At 38.2% G+C, this 17,949-nt stretch overlaps 2 protein-coding genes across 9 annotated transcripts in view; one reads left to right on the top strand and one right to left on the bottom strand.

The window, feature by feature from the left end:
- LOC309660004 (putative protein ARB2BP) overlaps nucleotides 1-17,949 on the top strand; it is a 302,775-nt gene that overhangs the window by 250,190 nt on the left and 34,636 nt on the right. The gene's annotated exons all lie outside the window — the stretch shown is intronic.
- SENP7 (SUMO specific peptidase 7) overlaps nucleotides 1-17,949 on the bottom strand; it is a 156,622-nt gene that overhangs the window by 115,548 nt on the left and 23,125 nt on the right. For 6 of the 8 annotated variants that reach the window (XM_082460340.1, XM_082460341.1, XM_082460345.1 and 3 more), the window contains one exon: nucleotides 11,283-11,381. The exons of the other annotated variants lie outside the window; for them this stretch is intronic. In XM_082460340.1, coding sequence (XP_082316466.1) covers nucleotides 11,283-11,381 — 99 coding nt within the window. The remainder of the gene's footprint in view (nucleotides 1-11,282; nucleotides 11,382-17,949) is intronic. 8 annotated transcript variants of the gene reach the window in all.

The following is a 17,949-nucleotide window of genomic DNA, read 5'->3' as shown; positions in this document are numbered from 1 at the left end:
CCAATGGGGCATATGCTCGTTAAGTCCCACAGGACTAAACCTAAGAGCAGAACAGTTTTTAACCAGCTATCCCCCCAGGTTACAGCACGGAGCAAACAAACAGAAACACCTGTCTGCCAGTCTTACTCTGAAAGAGGTATAGCTGTGTACTTTTTTTTTTTTTTTTTGGCTGCGTTGGGTCTTTGTTGCTGCACACGGGCTTTTTCTCTAGTTGCAGCGAGCAGGGGCTTCTCCTTGTTGCAGTGCACGGGCTTCTCACTGCAGTGGCTTCTCTTTGTTGCGGAGCATGGGCTCAGTAGTTGTGGCTTGTGGGCTCTAGAGCACAGGCTCAGGAGTTGTGGTGCACGGGCCTAGCTGCTCCACGGCATGTGGGATCCTCCCGGACCAGGGCTCGAACCCACGTCCCCTGCATTGGCAGGCGGATTCTTAACCACTGCGCCACCAGGGAAGTCCCTAGCTGTGTACTTTAAAAGCTGCTGCCTGGGGTTCTGGCTTCCAATCAGCCTGCATCTAGGTGCTAAGATCCTCCCCCTTGGGATACAGACAGGTCTTGTCAAACTCTCAACTACTGGAAGCCACTAAAAACAAAGAAGACTGCTTGGACAATCACAGAGGTTTAAGAAACAACGAAGGGTTAGGACAGGATTAAAGGATAAGGTTCAGGTCCTATATAAGATCAGTCCTTCAAGACTGAGAGAGGTGGCTGTTTTATCTAATGAATGGAAGCTAACCAGAGAATGAAGGAAAATATAGCAGAAAAATACATTACAAATGAAAGAACACGATAAAACCTCAGAAAAAAAACACCTTAATGACTGGAAATAAGTGATCTACCTGATAAATAGTTCAAAAAATTAGTCATAAAGATGCTCACCAAAGTCAAAAGACCAATGCGTGAACAAAATGAAAATTTCAACGAAAAGAAAAGAAAGTACCAAACAAATCACAGAACTGAAGAATATTAATAATTGAACTGAAAAATTCAACAGAGAGATCAACAGTAAGCTAGATGACGTGAAAGAAAGGATCAGTGAACTCGAAGACAGGGCAGTAGAATTCATCCAATCAAAGGATCAAAAAAAGAATAAAAAGAGTGAGCATATACTAAGGGACTTATAAGACAACATAAAGGAGAACAATATTCACATAACAGGAGTACCAAAAAGAGAAGGCGGGGCAGAAAACTTATTTAAAGAAATACTGGTTGAAAACTTCCCTAACCTGCGGAAGGAAACCAACATCCACAGTCAGGAAGCCCAGAAAGTTCCAAATTAGATGCATCTATAGAGACCCACACCAAGACACATTATAATTAAATTGTAAAACGTTAAAGACGAGGAGACAATCTAAAAAGCAACAAGAGAAAAAACAACTTCTTATATACAAGCGAACTCCCATAAGACTATCAGCAGATTTTTCAGCAGAAACTATACAGGCCAGAAGGGAGTGTTTCAATATATTCAAAGTGCTGAAAGAAAAAAAAAAACTGCCAACCAAGGACACTCTACCCAGCAAAGTTGTCCTCCAAGACTGAAGGAGAGATAAAGAGCTCCAGACAAGCAAAAGGTAAAGTTCCAGACAAACACCACTAGACCTGACACACATGAAATGTTGAAGGGCTTTCCTTAAGCCAAAAGGGGAACTAATTAGTTACAAGAAAACTAATTTCATTTATATGAAAGTATAAATCAGAGTGGAAATAAGTGACTAGAGACTAAAGAGATAATAGGAAAGATCAATGAAACTAAGAGCTGTTTTTTGAAAAGATAACCCAAAAATGGCCTTTAGCTAGGCACAACAAGAAAAAAGGAGAGAGAACTCACAAAACAAAAACATCAAAAATAGAGAGGAGATATGACTACTGATCACAGAACTATAAAGGATCATAAGAGACTACTCTGAATTATACGCCAACAAATTGGACAACCTATAAGAAATGAATAAATTTCTAGAAACATAACCTACTAAGACTGAATCATGAAGAAACAGAAAATATGAACAGAACAATTACTAGTAACAAGACTGAATCAGTAATCAAAAACCTCACAACAAACAGAAGTCCAGGACCAGATGGATTCCCTGGTGAAGTCTATCAAACATTTAAAGAAGAATTATTACTAATCCTTCTCAAACTCTTCCAAAAAACAGAGGAGGAGGAAACACTCCCGAACTCATTTTATGAGGCCATCATTACCCTAATACCAAAACCAGACAAGGACACTACAAGAGAATTACAGGCCAATATCCCTGATGAACACAGATGCAAAAATCCTCAACAAAATATTAGCAAACTAAATTCAACAACACATTAAAAGGTTCACACACCATGAACAAGTCAGATTTATCCCAGGGATGCAAAAATGGTTCAACATCCACAAATCAATCAATGTGATACATCACATTCATCAAATGAATGATGAAATCATATCATCATATCAAAAGATGCAGAAAAAGCATTTGGCAAAATTCAACAACCATTCACAATAAAAACTCTCAACAAGGCAGGTATAGAGGGAACATACCTCAATTATGTATGACAGGACATGTATAACAGGCCCACAGCTCATGTCATACTCAACAGTAAAAAGCTGAAAGCTTTTCCTCTAAGATCAGGAACAAAACAAAGATGGCCACTCTCACCACTTTTATTCAACAGAGTACTAGAAGTCCTAGCCAGAGCAATTAGGCAAGAAAAAGAAATAAAAAGTATCCAAATTTGAAAAAAAGTAAAACTGTCTCTATTTGCAGATGACAAGATATCATACATAGAAAACCCTAAAGATCACACCAAACAAACTGTTATAACTAATCAACGAATTCAGTACAGTTGCAGGATACAAAATCAACTGCATTTCTACACACTAACAATAAACTACCTGAAAGAGAAATTAAGAAAACAATCCCATTTACAACTGCAGTAAAAAGAATAAAATATCTAGGAATAAACAACCCATTCACTGAAAACTGTAAGACACTGATGAAAGAAATTGAGGAGATACAAATAAATGGAAACATATGCCATACTCATGGACTGGAAGAATTAATAATGATAAAATGGCCATACTACCCAAAGCAACTTACAGATTCATGCAATCCCTATCAACATTCCAACAGTATTTTTCACAGAAATGGAACAAACAATCTTAAAATTTGTTTGGAACCACAAAAGACCCTGAATAGCCAAAGCAATCTTAAGAAGAACAAAGCTGGAGACACCACACGTCCTGATTTCAAACTATATTACAAAGCTATAGTAATCAAAACAGTATGGTACTGGCATAAAAACACAAAAATAGATCAACTGAACAGACTAGAGAGCCCAGAAATAAATCTACACCTATATGGTCAATTAATTTGTGATAAAGAACCCAAGAATATACAGTTGGGAAAAGACAGTCTCTTCAATAAATTATGCTGGGAAAACTGAACAGCCATATGCAAAAGAATGAAACAGGACGACTATCTTACACCATACACAAAAATCAACTCAAAATGGACTGACTGACTTGAACATAAAACCTGAAACTATAGAACTCCTAAAAGATAACATAAAGGGTAAGCTCCTTGATATCAGTGTCTTAACAATGATTTTTTGGATCTGACACCTAGGCAAAGGCAATAAAAACAAAATAAACAAGTGAGACTACATCAACCTAAAAATGTCTGCACAGCAAAGGAAACCATCAACAATATGAAAAACCAATCTACAGAATTGGAGAAATTATTTCTGAAACATATAACTGATAGGAGGCTAACATCCAAAATATATAAAGAACTCATACAACTCAATAGCAAAAACAAAAGATCTAATTTAAAAATGGGCAGATCTGAATAGACATTTTTTCAAAGAAGACATACATATGGCCAACAGGTACATGAAAAGGGGCTCAACATCACTAAACACCATGGAAATGCAAATCAAAACCACAATGAACTACCTCCTCACACCTGGTAGAATGGCCATTATCAAAAAGACAAGACATAAAAAGACGAGGCAAGGATGAGGAGAGGGACTTCCCTGGTGGTCCAGTGGTTAAGAATCCACCTTGCGGGACTTCCCTGGTGGCACAGTGGTTAAGAATCCGCCTGCTAATGCAGGGGACATGGATTCAATCCCTGGTCCAGGAAGATCCCACAAGCCGCGGAGCAACTAAGCCCATGCACCACAACTACTGACTCTGCACTCTAGAGCCCACGAGCCACAACTACTGCAGCCCAGGTGCCTAGAGCCCATGCTCCGCAACAATAGAAGCCACCACAATGAGAAAGCTGCCCACTGCAACAAAGAGTAGCCCCCGCTAGCCACAACTAGAGGAAAAAGCCCGCACGCAGCAATGAAGACCCAACGCAGCCATAAATAAATAAATATATTAATTTATAAATTTATTTTAAAAAAAAGGAATCCACCTTCCAATGCAGGGGACGCAGGTTTGAGCCCTGGTCGGGGAGCTAAGATCCTACATGCTGCAGGACAGCTAAGCCTGTGCGCCGCAACTAATGAGCACGCACGCTCTGGAGCCCGCGCGTCACGAGAGAGCCCACATGCTACAACTACTGAGCCCGCGCACCACAACTAGAGAGAAGCCCGTGTGCTGCAACAGAAGATCCCGCGTGCCACAACTAAGACCTGACACAGCCAAATAAATATTTCAAAAGAAAAAAAAGGATGAGGAGAAAATGGAACCCTTGTGCACTGCTTGCGGGAATGTAAACTGGTAGAGACGCTATGGAAAATAGTATGGAGGTTCCTCAAAAAAATTTTTAAAAACCACCATATGATCCAGCAATTCCATTTCCACTTGTGGGTATTTTTCCTTAGAAAACAAAATCACTACCTGAAAAAAAAATTATCGGCAACTCCACTTTCACTGCAACATTATTTACAATAGCCAGGACGTGTAAACAATCTAAGTGTCCATCAATGGATGAATGGATAAACAAAATGTGGTATGTGTATATATATATATATACACACATATATACATACACACACACTTTAATGGAATGTTATTCAACCATAAAAAAAGAAGGAAATCTTGCCATTAGCAATAACATGGGTAGACTGTCAGGGCATTATACTATGTGAAATAAGTCAGACAGAGAAAAACAAACATTGTATGATCTCACTTACATGTGGAATATTTTTTGAATCTTAATTCATTGATACAGAGAACAGATTTGTGATTGCCAGAGGCAGGGGTTGAGAGTTGGACGAAATGAGTGAAGATAGCCAAAAGGTAAAAATGTCCAGTTATAAGTCCTGGGGACATAATATACAGCATGGCGAATTAGTTAACAAAACTATACTACACATTTGAAACCTGCTAAGAGAGTAGATCTTAAAGGTCTCATCATGAGAAAAAAAAACTGTAACTATGTATGGTAATGTATGTTAACTAAACTTACTAAACTTACTGTGGCAATAATTTTGCAATTTAAATATATATCAATCATTATGGCTTTCAGAGACGGTGAAGCCGGGGGAGCTCCTGGCTGGGAGAAGGACGTCAGATCTCACTGTCCTCCCAGCCTTTCAACCCTCCTCCAAAGCCCCTAGATAAAATGGTTTGATCCCTTAAATAAATAAATAAATAAATATCATCATGTTGTACACCTAAAACTAATACAGTGTTACATGTCAATTACATCTCAATATTAAAAAAATGTATCAGTATTTGACTCATCAATTGTAACAAATGTACCACATTAATGCAAGATGTTAATAATAAGGAAACTGTGTGTGAGGATAGGGAAGGGCAGAATGAATATATGGGTACTGTTTGTACTATCCCTTCAATTTTTTGGTAAACCTGAAACAACTCTAAAAAATAGTCTATTATTTAAAAAAATAAGTAAACTGACAGCATCAAGTGCTGGTAAAGTTACAGAGCATCCAGAAATCCCATACATTGCTGGTGGGAATGTAAAATGGTATTCTGGAAATCAGTTTGGCAGTTAAACATACACTTACATATGACTCAGGAATCCCACTCATAGGTATTTGCCCTAGACAAATTAAAAAACTTGTGCTCACAAAAAAGACCTGTATACAAATATGTATAGCATCTTTATTCCTAATTGCCAAAAACTGTAAACAACCCATATGTCCTTCAGTGGTTAATGTGGGAATGGATAAACAAACTATCGATATATACAACATGGATGAATCTCAATGGCATTATACTACGTGAAAAAGCCACTCTCAAAACATTAAAAAATTACATACTCCATGATCGCATTCATGTGACATTCTGGAAAATACAGAACTACAGGTAGAGAAAACAACAATGTTACCATGGGTTAGGGATGGGGATAGGGAGTAACTACAAAGGGGACAGCACCAGGGAATTTTTTGGAGTGATAGAACTGTACAGTATCTTCACTGTGATGATAGTCATATGAGTCTATACAGATCTTGTAACTCATAGGACTGTAAACCAAGAAAAAAAACCGATAAATAAATACAAATACACACACACACACCCCTTTATAACGGTGGTGGCTGCAAAAATGTATACCTTTGTCAAAATTCAGAGAACACTTAAAATGGATTAATTTAATTATATGTAAATTAATTGCCAATAAAATATATTTTTAAAAGGGCAAAAAATATGAACAGACACTTCACAAAAAAAGAAAACATACAACAGCTAATCAACATATGAAAATATTTTAACACCATTAGTCACCAGGGCAAAGCAAATTAAAACCATTAAAACCAATCCCAGGGCTTCCCTGGTGGTGCAGTGGTTGAGGGTCTGCCTGCCAATGCAGGGGACACGGGTTCGAGCCCTGGTCTAGGAAGATCCCACGTGCCGCGGAGCAACTAGGCCCATGAGCCACAATTACTGAGCCTGCGCGTCTGGAGCCTGTGCTCTGCAACAAGAGAGGCCGCGATGGTGAGAGGCCCGCGCACCGTGATGAAGAGTGGCCCCCGCTTGCCGCAGCTAGAGAAAGCCCTCGCACAGAAGCGAAGACCCAGCACAGCCATACATACATACATACATACATACATACATACATACATAAATAAATAAATAAAATTTTAAAAAAAAAACCAATCCCAAAAGTCCATCAACAGAAGAATTAGATAAATAAATTGTGTTATACTCATATAACAGAATATTACTTAGCAGTAAAAAGAAACAAACTGGGCTTCCCTGCTGGCACAGTGGTTAAGAATCTGCCTGCCAATGCAGGAGACACAGTTTCGAGCCCTGGTCCGGGAAGATCCCACATGCCATGGAGCAACTAAGCCCATGCACCACAACTACTGAGCCTGCACTCTAGACCCCACAAGCCACAACTACTGAGCCCACATGCCAAAACTATTGAAGTCCACGTGCCTAGAGCCTGCACTCTGCAACAAGAGAAGCCACCACAATGAGAAGCCCACGCACCACAACAAAGAGTAGCCCCCGCTCACAGCAACTGCTGATAGATAGAAAACAGGAATGAGTTTCAACAACATTTTACTAAGCAAAAGAAGACAAACACAAAAGAGTATACACTATACGAATAGGCAAAACTATCTTACAGATATAGAAATCAGAAAATTGGTTGTCAGGAACAGCATGGGAATAGGGACAGCGGGCAAAGAGAAGATACAATGGTAAGGGGCATAAGGGAACTTTCAAGGCGCACAACGATGCTCTATTTCACTGAGATATTGGTTGCATATGTTACATTAGTCAAAGCTCATCCAATTATACACCTAAGATCTGTGCAGCCTGCTTTATATAATTGTATCTCAGTTAATATCAAAAATAAACAAGTAAGTTAAAATTCTGCTAAAGATTATGGAGAGTGGCATTTATCCCTTTTTCTTTCATTGAAACCTACGGCGTGTGGGAGAATCAACAAAGCAAGATTTTGGTACTGCCTCAAACCCTACAAACTATGAAGCACACTTAACACATACCGTTAAGTCTAAAGCAACATGGGAGCAAGGTAAAGCTGACACATTTGCCACTTCAAATCTCAAACAGGATGTAGATTTTCCAAAAGTTAAGTATCACTATCTTAAGGAACACATGCAACTAGAGTGGGAAACTAGTCATAGGAAAAGAAAATATGTCTCTGAGGAGGCCTTGTTTCACTCAGTGGATAGAGAGAAATAGGAGAAAATAAGCCATTACTTCTCAGGAGAAGGAGATTGCTGAAATGAAAAGGAGTTAAGGAAAGAGAAGACGGCAGGTTATATAACATAGAGACTTAATACCAAAAGAGCTCTCTGGGGACTTCCCTGGTGGCACAGTGGTTAACAATCCGCCTGCCAATGTAGGGGACATGGGTTCGAGCCTGGTCCGGGAAGATCCCACATGCCACGGAGCAACTACTAAGTCCATGTGCAACAACTACTGAGCCTGCGCTCTAGAGCCCACGAACCACAACTACTGAGCCCTCATGCCACAACTACTGAAGCCCACATGCCTACAGCCCATGCTCCGCAACAAGAGAAGCCACTGCAGTGAGAAGCACGCACACCGCAACAAAGAGGAGCCCCCACTCACCGCAACTGGAGAAAGCCCGCACGTAGCAACGAAGACCCAACGCAGTCAAAAATAAATAAATAAAATAAATAAATTTATTTTTAAAAAAAGAGCTCTCTGGTGATCCACATCCGCCTCTTGAAGGCCAAATACTAAAGGAAGATTATATGACCCAAGGGTAAAGGAAAAAACACATTTAGTAAGATACTTCTTAAGAAAACAAAGCCAACAAAAAGCATCCATCTACTTCCAAGAGACTGTGTGTGTGTGTGTGTGTGTGTGTGTGTATTTAAAATGATATATATATCTTATTTTTACTCCATTCAGTATTCTAAAACATAAAGTAAAATATATAAATGCAGAGATAAAATTTTCTTAAAATAATGTATTTTGGGGACTTCCTTGGTGGTCCAGTCATTAAGAATCTGCCTTCCAATGCAGGGGAAGCGGGTTCAATCCCTGGTCCAGGAACTAAGATCCCACATGCCATGGGGCAAGTAAGCCTACGCGCTGCAACTACTGAGCCACGTGTCACAACCAGAGAGCCCACAGACCGCAACGAAAGATTCCACCAAAACTAAGACCCAATGCAACCAAAAATAAAGAAATAAATATTAAAAAAAAAAGAAAGCTTAAAAAAATAATAATGTATTTTTTTTCTTCTACTGGCAACAATTTTACTGCCTGATAATATCCAGTACTAGTAAACCTGTAGAAATATGGGAGCTCTCAATGGTGGCAATATAAATTGGTGCAAATCTTCTGTGAGACAATTTTGCAATATTCATTAAAATTTAATATACAAACTTCCTTAGACCCAGTAATCCCACTCAAAAATGGTTCCCTGTTTACGAAAAATGAAGGTCTTGCAATATTGTTTCTGTCAGCAAAACTCTAGAAACAACCAAATTGTCTAATATCAGTGTACTAAGTGAATAAATTATTGTATATAGTATATTTTTGGAGTATTGCAAAGCCAATAAAAAATGCATAAAAGAGATAGATCTAAATGTGTTAAAATAGAAGAAAAAAATTTAACAATATTACTAACTAAAAACAGCAAAACACAGAACAAGATGTATTTCATGATCCCTCTTAAGCAATGATCAAAAAATAATATAGAGTCGTATGGGGGCAATATGCTTTCTTTTCCTTGAAAGGAATGAAAAAAAACTGTCAGTAGTGACTGCACTTAGGAAATAGCCCCATTTATTATTTCCCTTTTTTGTACCCTGTATAAAAAGCAAATGCATTATTTAACTATTAAATTTTTAAATAATGTTAGGGAATTCCTTGGCGGTCTAGTGCTTAGGACTCCGTGCTTTCACTGCTGAGGGCATGTGTTCAATCCCTGGTCAGGGAACTAAGATCCTGCAAGCCATGCAGCGCGGCCAAAATAAATAAATATATAACTAATGTTAAAGCAACTAATACTAACAACAAATCTTTCCTCTGAGAACAAGTTATAATAAATGGTTAATTTTTCTTGTCTGTAACATAAAAACACATATATTCAAGGTGACTTAAAGTCTGTTATCCTAAAATTCTCCTGTTATAAGCTGAACTGTCTCTGCCAAAATTCATATGTTGACGTCCTAACCTTTAATATGACTGTATGTGGCGATAGGGCCTTTACATAGGTAATGAGGTTTAAATGAGGTCATAAGGGTGGGACCCTAATCCTATAAGACTAGTGTCCTTATAAGAAGAGGAAGAAACTCCAGGGATGTGGGTGCACAGAAAAGAGGCCATATGAGGACACAGCAAGAAGACAGCCATCTGTAAGCCAAGTAAAGAGGCCTTAGTGAAATGAACCCTGCCAGCACCTTGATTTGGACTTCCAGCCTCCAGACCTGTGATAAAATAACTTTCTGTTGTTTAAGTCATCTGACCTGTGGTCTTTTGTTATGTTAGCCCTAGTAGACTAATACGTATATCCTCAAACGGAGAATTAGAAAATCTTAGAAAAATTCTATTTTTAAAACCTTGATCATGAGTTGTGCCAGTCAAGAAAAAAAAAACTTATAAAGTGCTATCTTAAGCTTTATTCATGAGAACTCAATAGTAATACTTAATAGTGATAAAATTAGTCCAGATTTATAATCAGGATATCTTTTAGGATATAGTTGTGTTGGGCTGGGATGAATTGGGAGATTGAGACTGACATCTGGGTCAATCTATTTCATACGCCGCTGCGTATGAAATAGATAACTAGTGAGGACCTGCTGTATAGCACAGGGAACTCTACTTGGTGCTCTGTGGTGACCTGGATGGGAGGAAATCCAAAAGGGAGGGGATATGTGTATACATATGGCTGGTTCACTTTGCTGTGCAGCAGGAGCTAGCACAACATTGTAAAGCAACTCTACCCCAATAAAAAATAAATATTAAAAAAAAAAAAAATATATATATATATATATATATACACACACACACATACAGTTGTGTCACCCTTTAAGATGTACCCTCTCAAATTTACAAAACGGAGAAAAGAGCAAAGGATTCTAATAAGCTTAATATTCTCATAAATTTAAAATACAATATATATTACAATAATGAGATTTAAATTCATGAAGGAAACAACCATGCATAATAAGATGTTCTTAGATTTAAACTGAAAAAGACCCTAACCTCAAAGCATCACTTCAACATCTGCCAGAAATAAATTTAAAACCTGCAATTAGAAAACAAAAAAAAGGACATATAAGAAAATAAAAATTCAGCTTTATTAAATTATTTTAACCATACCAAGTAACACCACATACTTAAAAGGAAATAGTTTTTATTTACCCCCTGCAAAGAAAGATCCCAGCGTTCTGAGCTTCTGAGTTTGGACAGTGGTGACTTAACACAAACATCCTCTGGTTTTGCATTTAACATCTTTTTTATCTGAAACCAGAATGAGAAAATAACCAGTTTAACTGAAATATAAATAAGAGCTGAATGAGCTAACAGAACCATTATATTACTTGCATTAATATTTCGGTATTAGTTTTAAAGAGTGATAAATTCAGTGCTTGGTTTATAGGCAGTCAAATATAATTTTATAAAAAGCCTCTCTCATTCAGTAAAAAAGTAGATAAAGTATCACAATAACTTTTTTTTTTTAACATCCTTATTGCAGGATATTTGCTTTACATTCTTGTGTTACTTTCTGCTATAAAACAAAGTGATCAGCTATACGTATACATATCCCCTCCCACCTTGTGTCTCCCTCCCACCCTCCCTATCCCACCTGTCTAGGTGGCCACAATGCACCGAGCTGGTCTCCCTGTGCTATGTGGTTGCTTCCGACTAGCTGTCTATTTTACATTTGGTAGTGTATATATGTCAACGCCACTCTCTCACTTCGTCCCAGCTTACGCTTCCCCTTCCCTGTGTCCCCAAATCCATTCTCTACGTCTGTCTTTTTTCCTGTCCTGCCCCTAGGCTCTTCAGAACCTTTTTTTCTTAAACTTTCTATATATATGTGTTAGCATACGATATTCGTTTTTCTCTTTCTGACTTACTTCACTCTCTATGACAGACTCTAGGTACATCAACCTCACTACAAATAACTCAATTTCGTTTCTTTTTACGGCCAAGTATTATTCTATTGTGTATATGTGCCACATCTTCTTTATCCATTCATCTGTCTATGGACACTTAGGTTTCTTCCAGGTCCTGGCTATTGTAACTAGAGCTACAATGAACATTGTGGTACGTGACTCTTTTTGAATTATGGTTTTCTCAGGGTATATGCCCAGTAGCAGGACTGCTGGGTCATATGGTAGTTCTATTTTTAGTTTTTTAAGGAACCTCCATACTGTTCTCCATAGTGGCTGTATCAATTTACATTCCCACCAACAGTGCAGGAGGGTTCCCTTTTCTCCACACCCTCTCCAGCATTTATTATTTGTAGATTTTTTGATGACAGCCATTCTGACTGGTGTGAGGTGATACCTCATTGTAGTTTTGATTTGCATTTCTCTAATGATTAGTGATGTTGAGCATCTTTTCATGTGTTTGTTGACAATCGGTATACATTCTAAGGAAAAATGTGTATTTAGGTCATCTGCCCATTTTTGGATTGCTTTGTTTGTTTTTTTGATATTGAGCTGCATGAGCTGCTTGTAAATCTTGGAGATTAATCCTTTGTCAGTTGCTTCATTTGCAAATATTTTCTCCCATTCTGAGGGTTGTCTTTTCGTCTTGTTTACGGTTTCCTTTGCTGTGCAAAAGCTTTTAAGTTTCATTAGGTCCCATTTGTTTATTTTTGTTTTTATTTCCATTACTCTATGCGGTGGGTCAAAAAGGATCTTGCTGTGATTTAAGTCATAGAGTGTTCTATGTTTTCCTCTAAGAGTTTTATACTGTCTGGCCTTACATTTAGGTCTTTAATCCATTTTCAGTTTATTTTTGTGAATGGTGTTAGGGAGTGTTCTAATTTCATTCCTTTACATGTAGCTGTCCAGTTATCCCAGCACCACTTATTGAAGAGGCTGTCTTTTCTCCACTGTATATTCTTGCCTCCTTTATCAAAGATAAGGTGACCATATGTGTGTGGCTTTATCTCCGGGCTTTCTATCCTGTTCCACTGATCTATATTTGTTTTTCTGCCAGTACCATACTGTCTTAATTACTGTAGCTTTGTAGTATACTCTGAAGGCAGGGAGCCTGATTCCTCCAGCTCCGTTTTTCTTTCTCAAGATTGCTTTGGCTATTCGGAGTCTTTTGTGTTTCAATACAAATTGTGAAATTTTTTGTTCTAGTTCTGTGAAAAATGCCATTGGCAGTTGTTGATTTTTTTTTTAATTTATTATTTATTTATTTATTTTTGCTGTGTTGGGTCTTCGTTTCTATGCGAGAGCTTTTTCTACTTGCAGTGAGCGGGGGCCATTCTTCATCGCGGTGCGTGGGCCTCTCACTGTTGCGGCCTCTCTTGTTGTGGAGCACAGGCTCCAGACGCGCAGGCTCAGTAGTTGTGGCTCACGGGCCTAGTTGCTCTGCAGCATGTGGGATCTTCCCAGACCAGGGCTCAGTCCCGTGTCCCCTGCACTGGCAGGCAGACTCTCAACCACTGCGCCACCAGGGAAGCCTCCATTGGCAGTTTGATAGGGATTGCACTGAATCTGTAAATTGCTTTGGGTAGTATAGTCATTTTCACAATGTTGATTATTCCAATCCAAGAACATGATATATCTCTCCATCTGTTCGTATCATCTTTAATTTCTTTCATCAGTGTCTTACAGTTTTCTGCATACAGATCTTTTTTCTCCTTAGGTAGGTATGTTCCTAGGTATTTTATTCTTTTTGTTGCAATGGTAAATGGGAGTGTTTCCTTAATTTCTCTTTCAGATTTTTCATCATTAGTGTAAAGGAATGCAAGAGAGTTCTGTGCATTAATTTTGTATCCTGCTACATTACCAAACTCACTGATTAGCTCTAGTAGTTTTCTGGTAGCATATTTAGGACTCTCTATGTATATTATCATGTCATTTGCAAACAGTGACAGTTTTACTTCTTCTTTTCTGATTTGGATTCCTTTTATTTCTTTTTCTTCTCTGACTACTGTGGCTGAAACTTCCAAAACTATGTTGAATAACAGTGGTGAGAGTGGGCAACCTTGTCTTCTTCCTGATCTTGGTGGAAATGGTTTCAGTTTTTCACCATTGAAAATGATGTTGGCTGTTGGTTTGTCATATATAGCCTTTATTATGTTGAGGTAGGTTCCCTCTATGCCTACTTTCTGGAGGGTTTTTATCATAAATCACTGTTGAATTTTGTGGAAAGCTTTTTCTGCATCGATTGAGATGATCATATCGTTTTTATCCTTCAGTTGGTTAATATGGTGTATCACCTTGATGGATTTGCATATATTGAAGAATCCTTGCATTCCTGGGATAAACCCCACTTGATCATGGTGTATGATCCTTTTAATGAGCTGTTGGATTCTGTTTGCTAGTATTCTGTTGAGGATTTTTGCATCTATGTTCATCTGTGATATTGGCCTGTAGATTGATTTTTTGGGGGACACCTTTGTCTGGTTGTGGTATCAAGGTGATGGTGGCCTCGTAGAATGAGTTTGGGGGTGTTCCTCCCTCTGCTATATTTTGGAAGAGTTTGAGAAGGATAGGTGTTAGCTCTTCTCCAAATGTTTGATAGAATTCACCTGTGAAGCCATCTGGTCCTGTGCCTTTGTTTGTTGGAAGATTTTTAATCACAGTTTCAATTTCAGTGCTTGTGAATGGTCTGTTCATATTTTCTATTTCTTCCTGGTTCAGTCTCAGAAGATTGTGTTTTCAAAGAATTTGTCCATTTCTTCCAGGTTGTGCATTTTACTGGCATATGGTTGCTTGTAGTAATCTCATGATCCTTTGTATTTCTACAGTGCCAGTTGTTAGTTCTCCTTTTTCATTTCTAATCCTATTGATTTGAGTCGTCTCCCATTTTTGCTTGATGAGTCTGGCTAATGGTTTATCAATTTTGTTCATCTTCTCAAAGAATCAGCTTTTAGTTTTATTGATCTTTGCTATCGTTTCCTTCATTTCTTTTTCATTCATTTCGGATCTGATCTTTACGATTTCTTTCCTTCTGCTAACTTTGGGGGTTTTTTGTTCTTCTTTCTCCAATTGCTTTAGGTGTAAGGTTAGCTTGTTTATTTGAGATGTTTCTTGTTTCTTGAGGTAGGACTGCATTGCTATAAACTTCCCTCTTAGCACTGCTTTTTCTGCATCCCATAGGTTTTGGGTCGTCGTGTGTTCATTGTCATTTGTGTCTATGTATTTTGTGATTTCCTCTTTGATCTCTTCACTGATCTCTTGGTTATTTAGTAGTGTATTGTTTAGCTTTGATGTGTTTGTATTTTTTACAGATTTTTTCCTGTAACTGATATCTAGTCTTATAGCGTTGTGGTTGAAAAAGATACTTAACATGAATTCAATTTTCTTAAACTTACCAAGGCTTGATTTGTGACCCAAGATGTGATCTATCCTGGAGAATGTTCCATGAGCACTTGAGAAGAAAGTGTATTCTGTTGTTTTCGGATGGAATGTCCTATAAGTATCAATTAAGTCCATCTTGTTTAATGTATCATTTAAACCTTATGTTTCATTTATTTTCATTTTGGATGATCTGACCATTAGTGAAAGTAGGGTGTTAAAGTCCCCTACTATGATTGTTAGTGTCGATTTCCCCTCTTATGGCTGTTAGCATTTGCCTTATGTATTGAGGTGCTCCTATGCTGGGTGCATAAATATTTACAGTTGTTATATCTTCTTCTTGGATTGATCCCTTGATCATTATGCAGTGTCCTTCTTTGTCTCTTGTAATAGTCTTTATTTTAAAGTCTATTTTGTCTGATATGAGAATTGCTACTCCAGCTTTCTTTTGATTTCCATTTGCATGGAATATCTTTTTCTATCCCCTCACTTTCAGTCTGAATGTGTCCCTAGGTCTGAAGTGGGTCTCTTGTAGACAACATATATACAGGTCTTGTTTTTGTATCCATTCAGCCAGTCTATGTCTTTTGGTTGGAGCATTTAATCCATTTACATTTAACGTAGTTATTGATATTTATGTTCCTATTACCATTTTCTTAATTGTTTTGGGTTTGTTTTTGTAGGTCTTTTCCTTCTCTTGTGTTTCCTGCCTAGAGAAGTTCCTTTAGCATTTGTTGTAAAGCTGGTTTGGTGGTGCTGAATTCTCTTAGCTTTTGCTTGTCTGTAAAGGTTTTAATTTCTCCGTCAAATCTGAATGAGATCCTTGCTGGGTAGAGTAATCTTGGTTGTAGGTTTTTCTCCTTCATCACTTTAAGTATATCCTGCCACTCCCTTCTGGCTTGCAGAGTTTCTGCTGAAAGATCAGATGTTAACCTTATGGGGATTCCCTTGTGTGTTATTTGTTGTTTTTCCCTTGTTGCTTTTAATATGTTTTCTTTATATTTAATTTTTGATAGTTTGATTAATATGTGTCTTGGCGTGTTTCTCCTTGGATTTATCCTGTATGGGAATCTCTGCATTTCCTGGAGTTGACTGACTATTTCCTTTCCCATATTAGGGAAGTTTTCAACTATAATCTCTTCAAATATTTTCTCAGTCCCTTTCTTTTTCTCTTCTTCTTCTGGGACCCCTATATTTTGAATGTTGGTGCGTTTAATGTTGTCCCAGAGGTCTCTGAGACTGTCCTCAATTCTTTTCATTTTTTTTTCTTTATTCTGCTCTGCAGTAGTTATTTCCACTATTTTATCTTCCACGTCACTTATCCTTTCTTCTGCCTCAGTTATTCTGCTATCGATTCCTTCTAGAGAATTTTTAATTTCATTTATTGTGGTGTTCATCATTGTTTGTTTGCTCTTTAGTTCTTCTAGGTCCTTGTTAAACGTTTCTCGTATTTCCTCCATTCTATTTCCAAGATTTTGAATCATCTTTTCTATCATTACTCTGAATTCTTTTTCAGGTAGACTGCCTATTTCCTCTTCATTGGTTTGGTCTGGTGGGTTTTTACCTTGCTCCTTCATCTGCTGTGTGTTTGTCTTCTCATTTTGCTTAACTTACTGTGTTTGGGGTCTCCTTTTCGCAGGCTGCAAGTTCATAGTTCCTGTTGTTTTTGGTGTCTGCCCCAGTAGGTTAAGGTTGGTTCAGTGGGTTGTGTAGGCTTCCTGGTGGAGGGGACTGGTGCCTGTGTTCTGGTGGATTAGGCTGCATCTCATCTTTCCGGTGGACAGGACCGCATCCAGTGGTGTGTTTCGGGGTGCCTGTGAACTTACTATGATTTTAGGCAGCCTCTCTGCTAATGGGTGGGGCTGTGTTCCTGTCTTGCTAGTTGTTTGGCACAGGGTGTCCAGCACTGTAGCTTGCTGGTCGTTGAGTGGAGCTGGCTCGTAGCGTTGAGATGGAGATCTCTGGGAGAGTTTTCACCGTTTGATATTACGTGGGGCTGGGAGGTCTCTGGTGGGCCAATATCCTGAACTCGGCTCTCCCACCTCAGAGGCTCAGGCCTGACACCCGGCCGGAGCACCAAGACCCTGTCAGCCACGCAGCTCAGAAGAAAAAGGAGAGGAAGAAAGGGAGAGAGGGAGGGAGGGAGGGAGGGAGGGAGGGAGGGATGAAAGGAAGGAAGGAAGGAAGGAAGGGAGGAAGGAGGAGAAAAATAGAAAATAATTAAAATAAAAATTTTAAAAATATTAAAAAGAAAAAAAAAAGAAAAGAAAGAAGAGAGTAACCAAACCAAAAACAAATCCACCAATGATAACAAGCGTGAAAAACTACACCCAAAAAAATCCAAAAAACCGACAGAACCCTAGGACAAATTGTAAAAGCAAAGCTATACAGACAAAAATCACAGAAAGCATACGCATACACACTCACAAAAAGAGAAAAAGGAAAAATATATATATATATATATATATCTATATATATATAAAAAGGAAGAGAGCAACCAATCAATGAACAGATCTACCCATGATAATAAGCTCTAA

The sequence above is a fragment of the Balaenoptera physalus genome, assembly GCF_965194825.1.
Source record: "Balaenoptera physalus genome assembly, chromosome: 4".
Classification (NCBI taxonomy): domain Eukaryota; kingdom Metazoa; phylum Chordata; class Mammalia; order Artiodactyla; family Balaenopteridae; genus Balaenoptera; species Balaenoptera physalus.
This window is presented reverse-complemented; position numbering and strand designations above follow the sequence as displayed.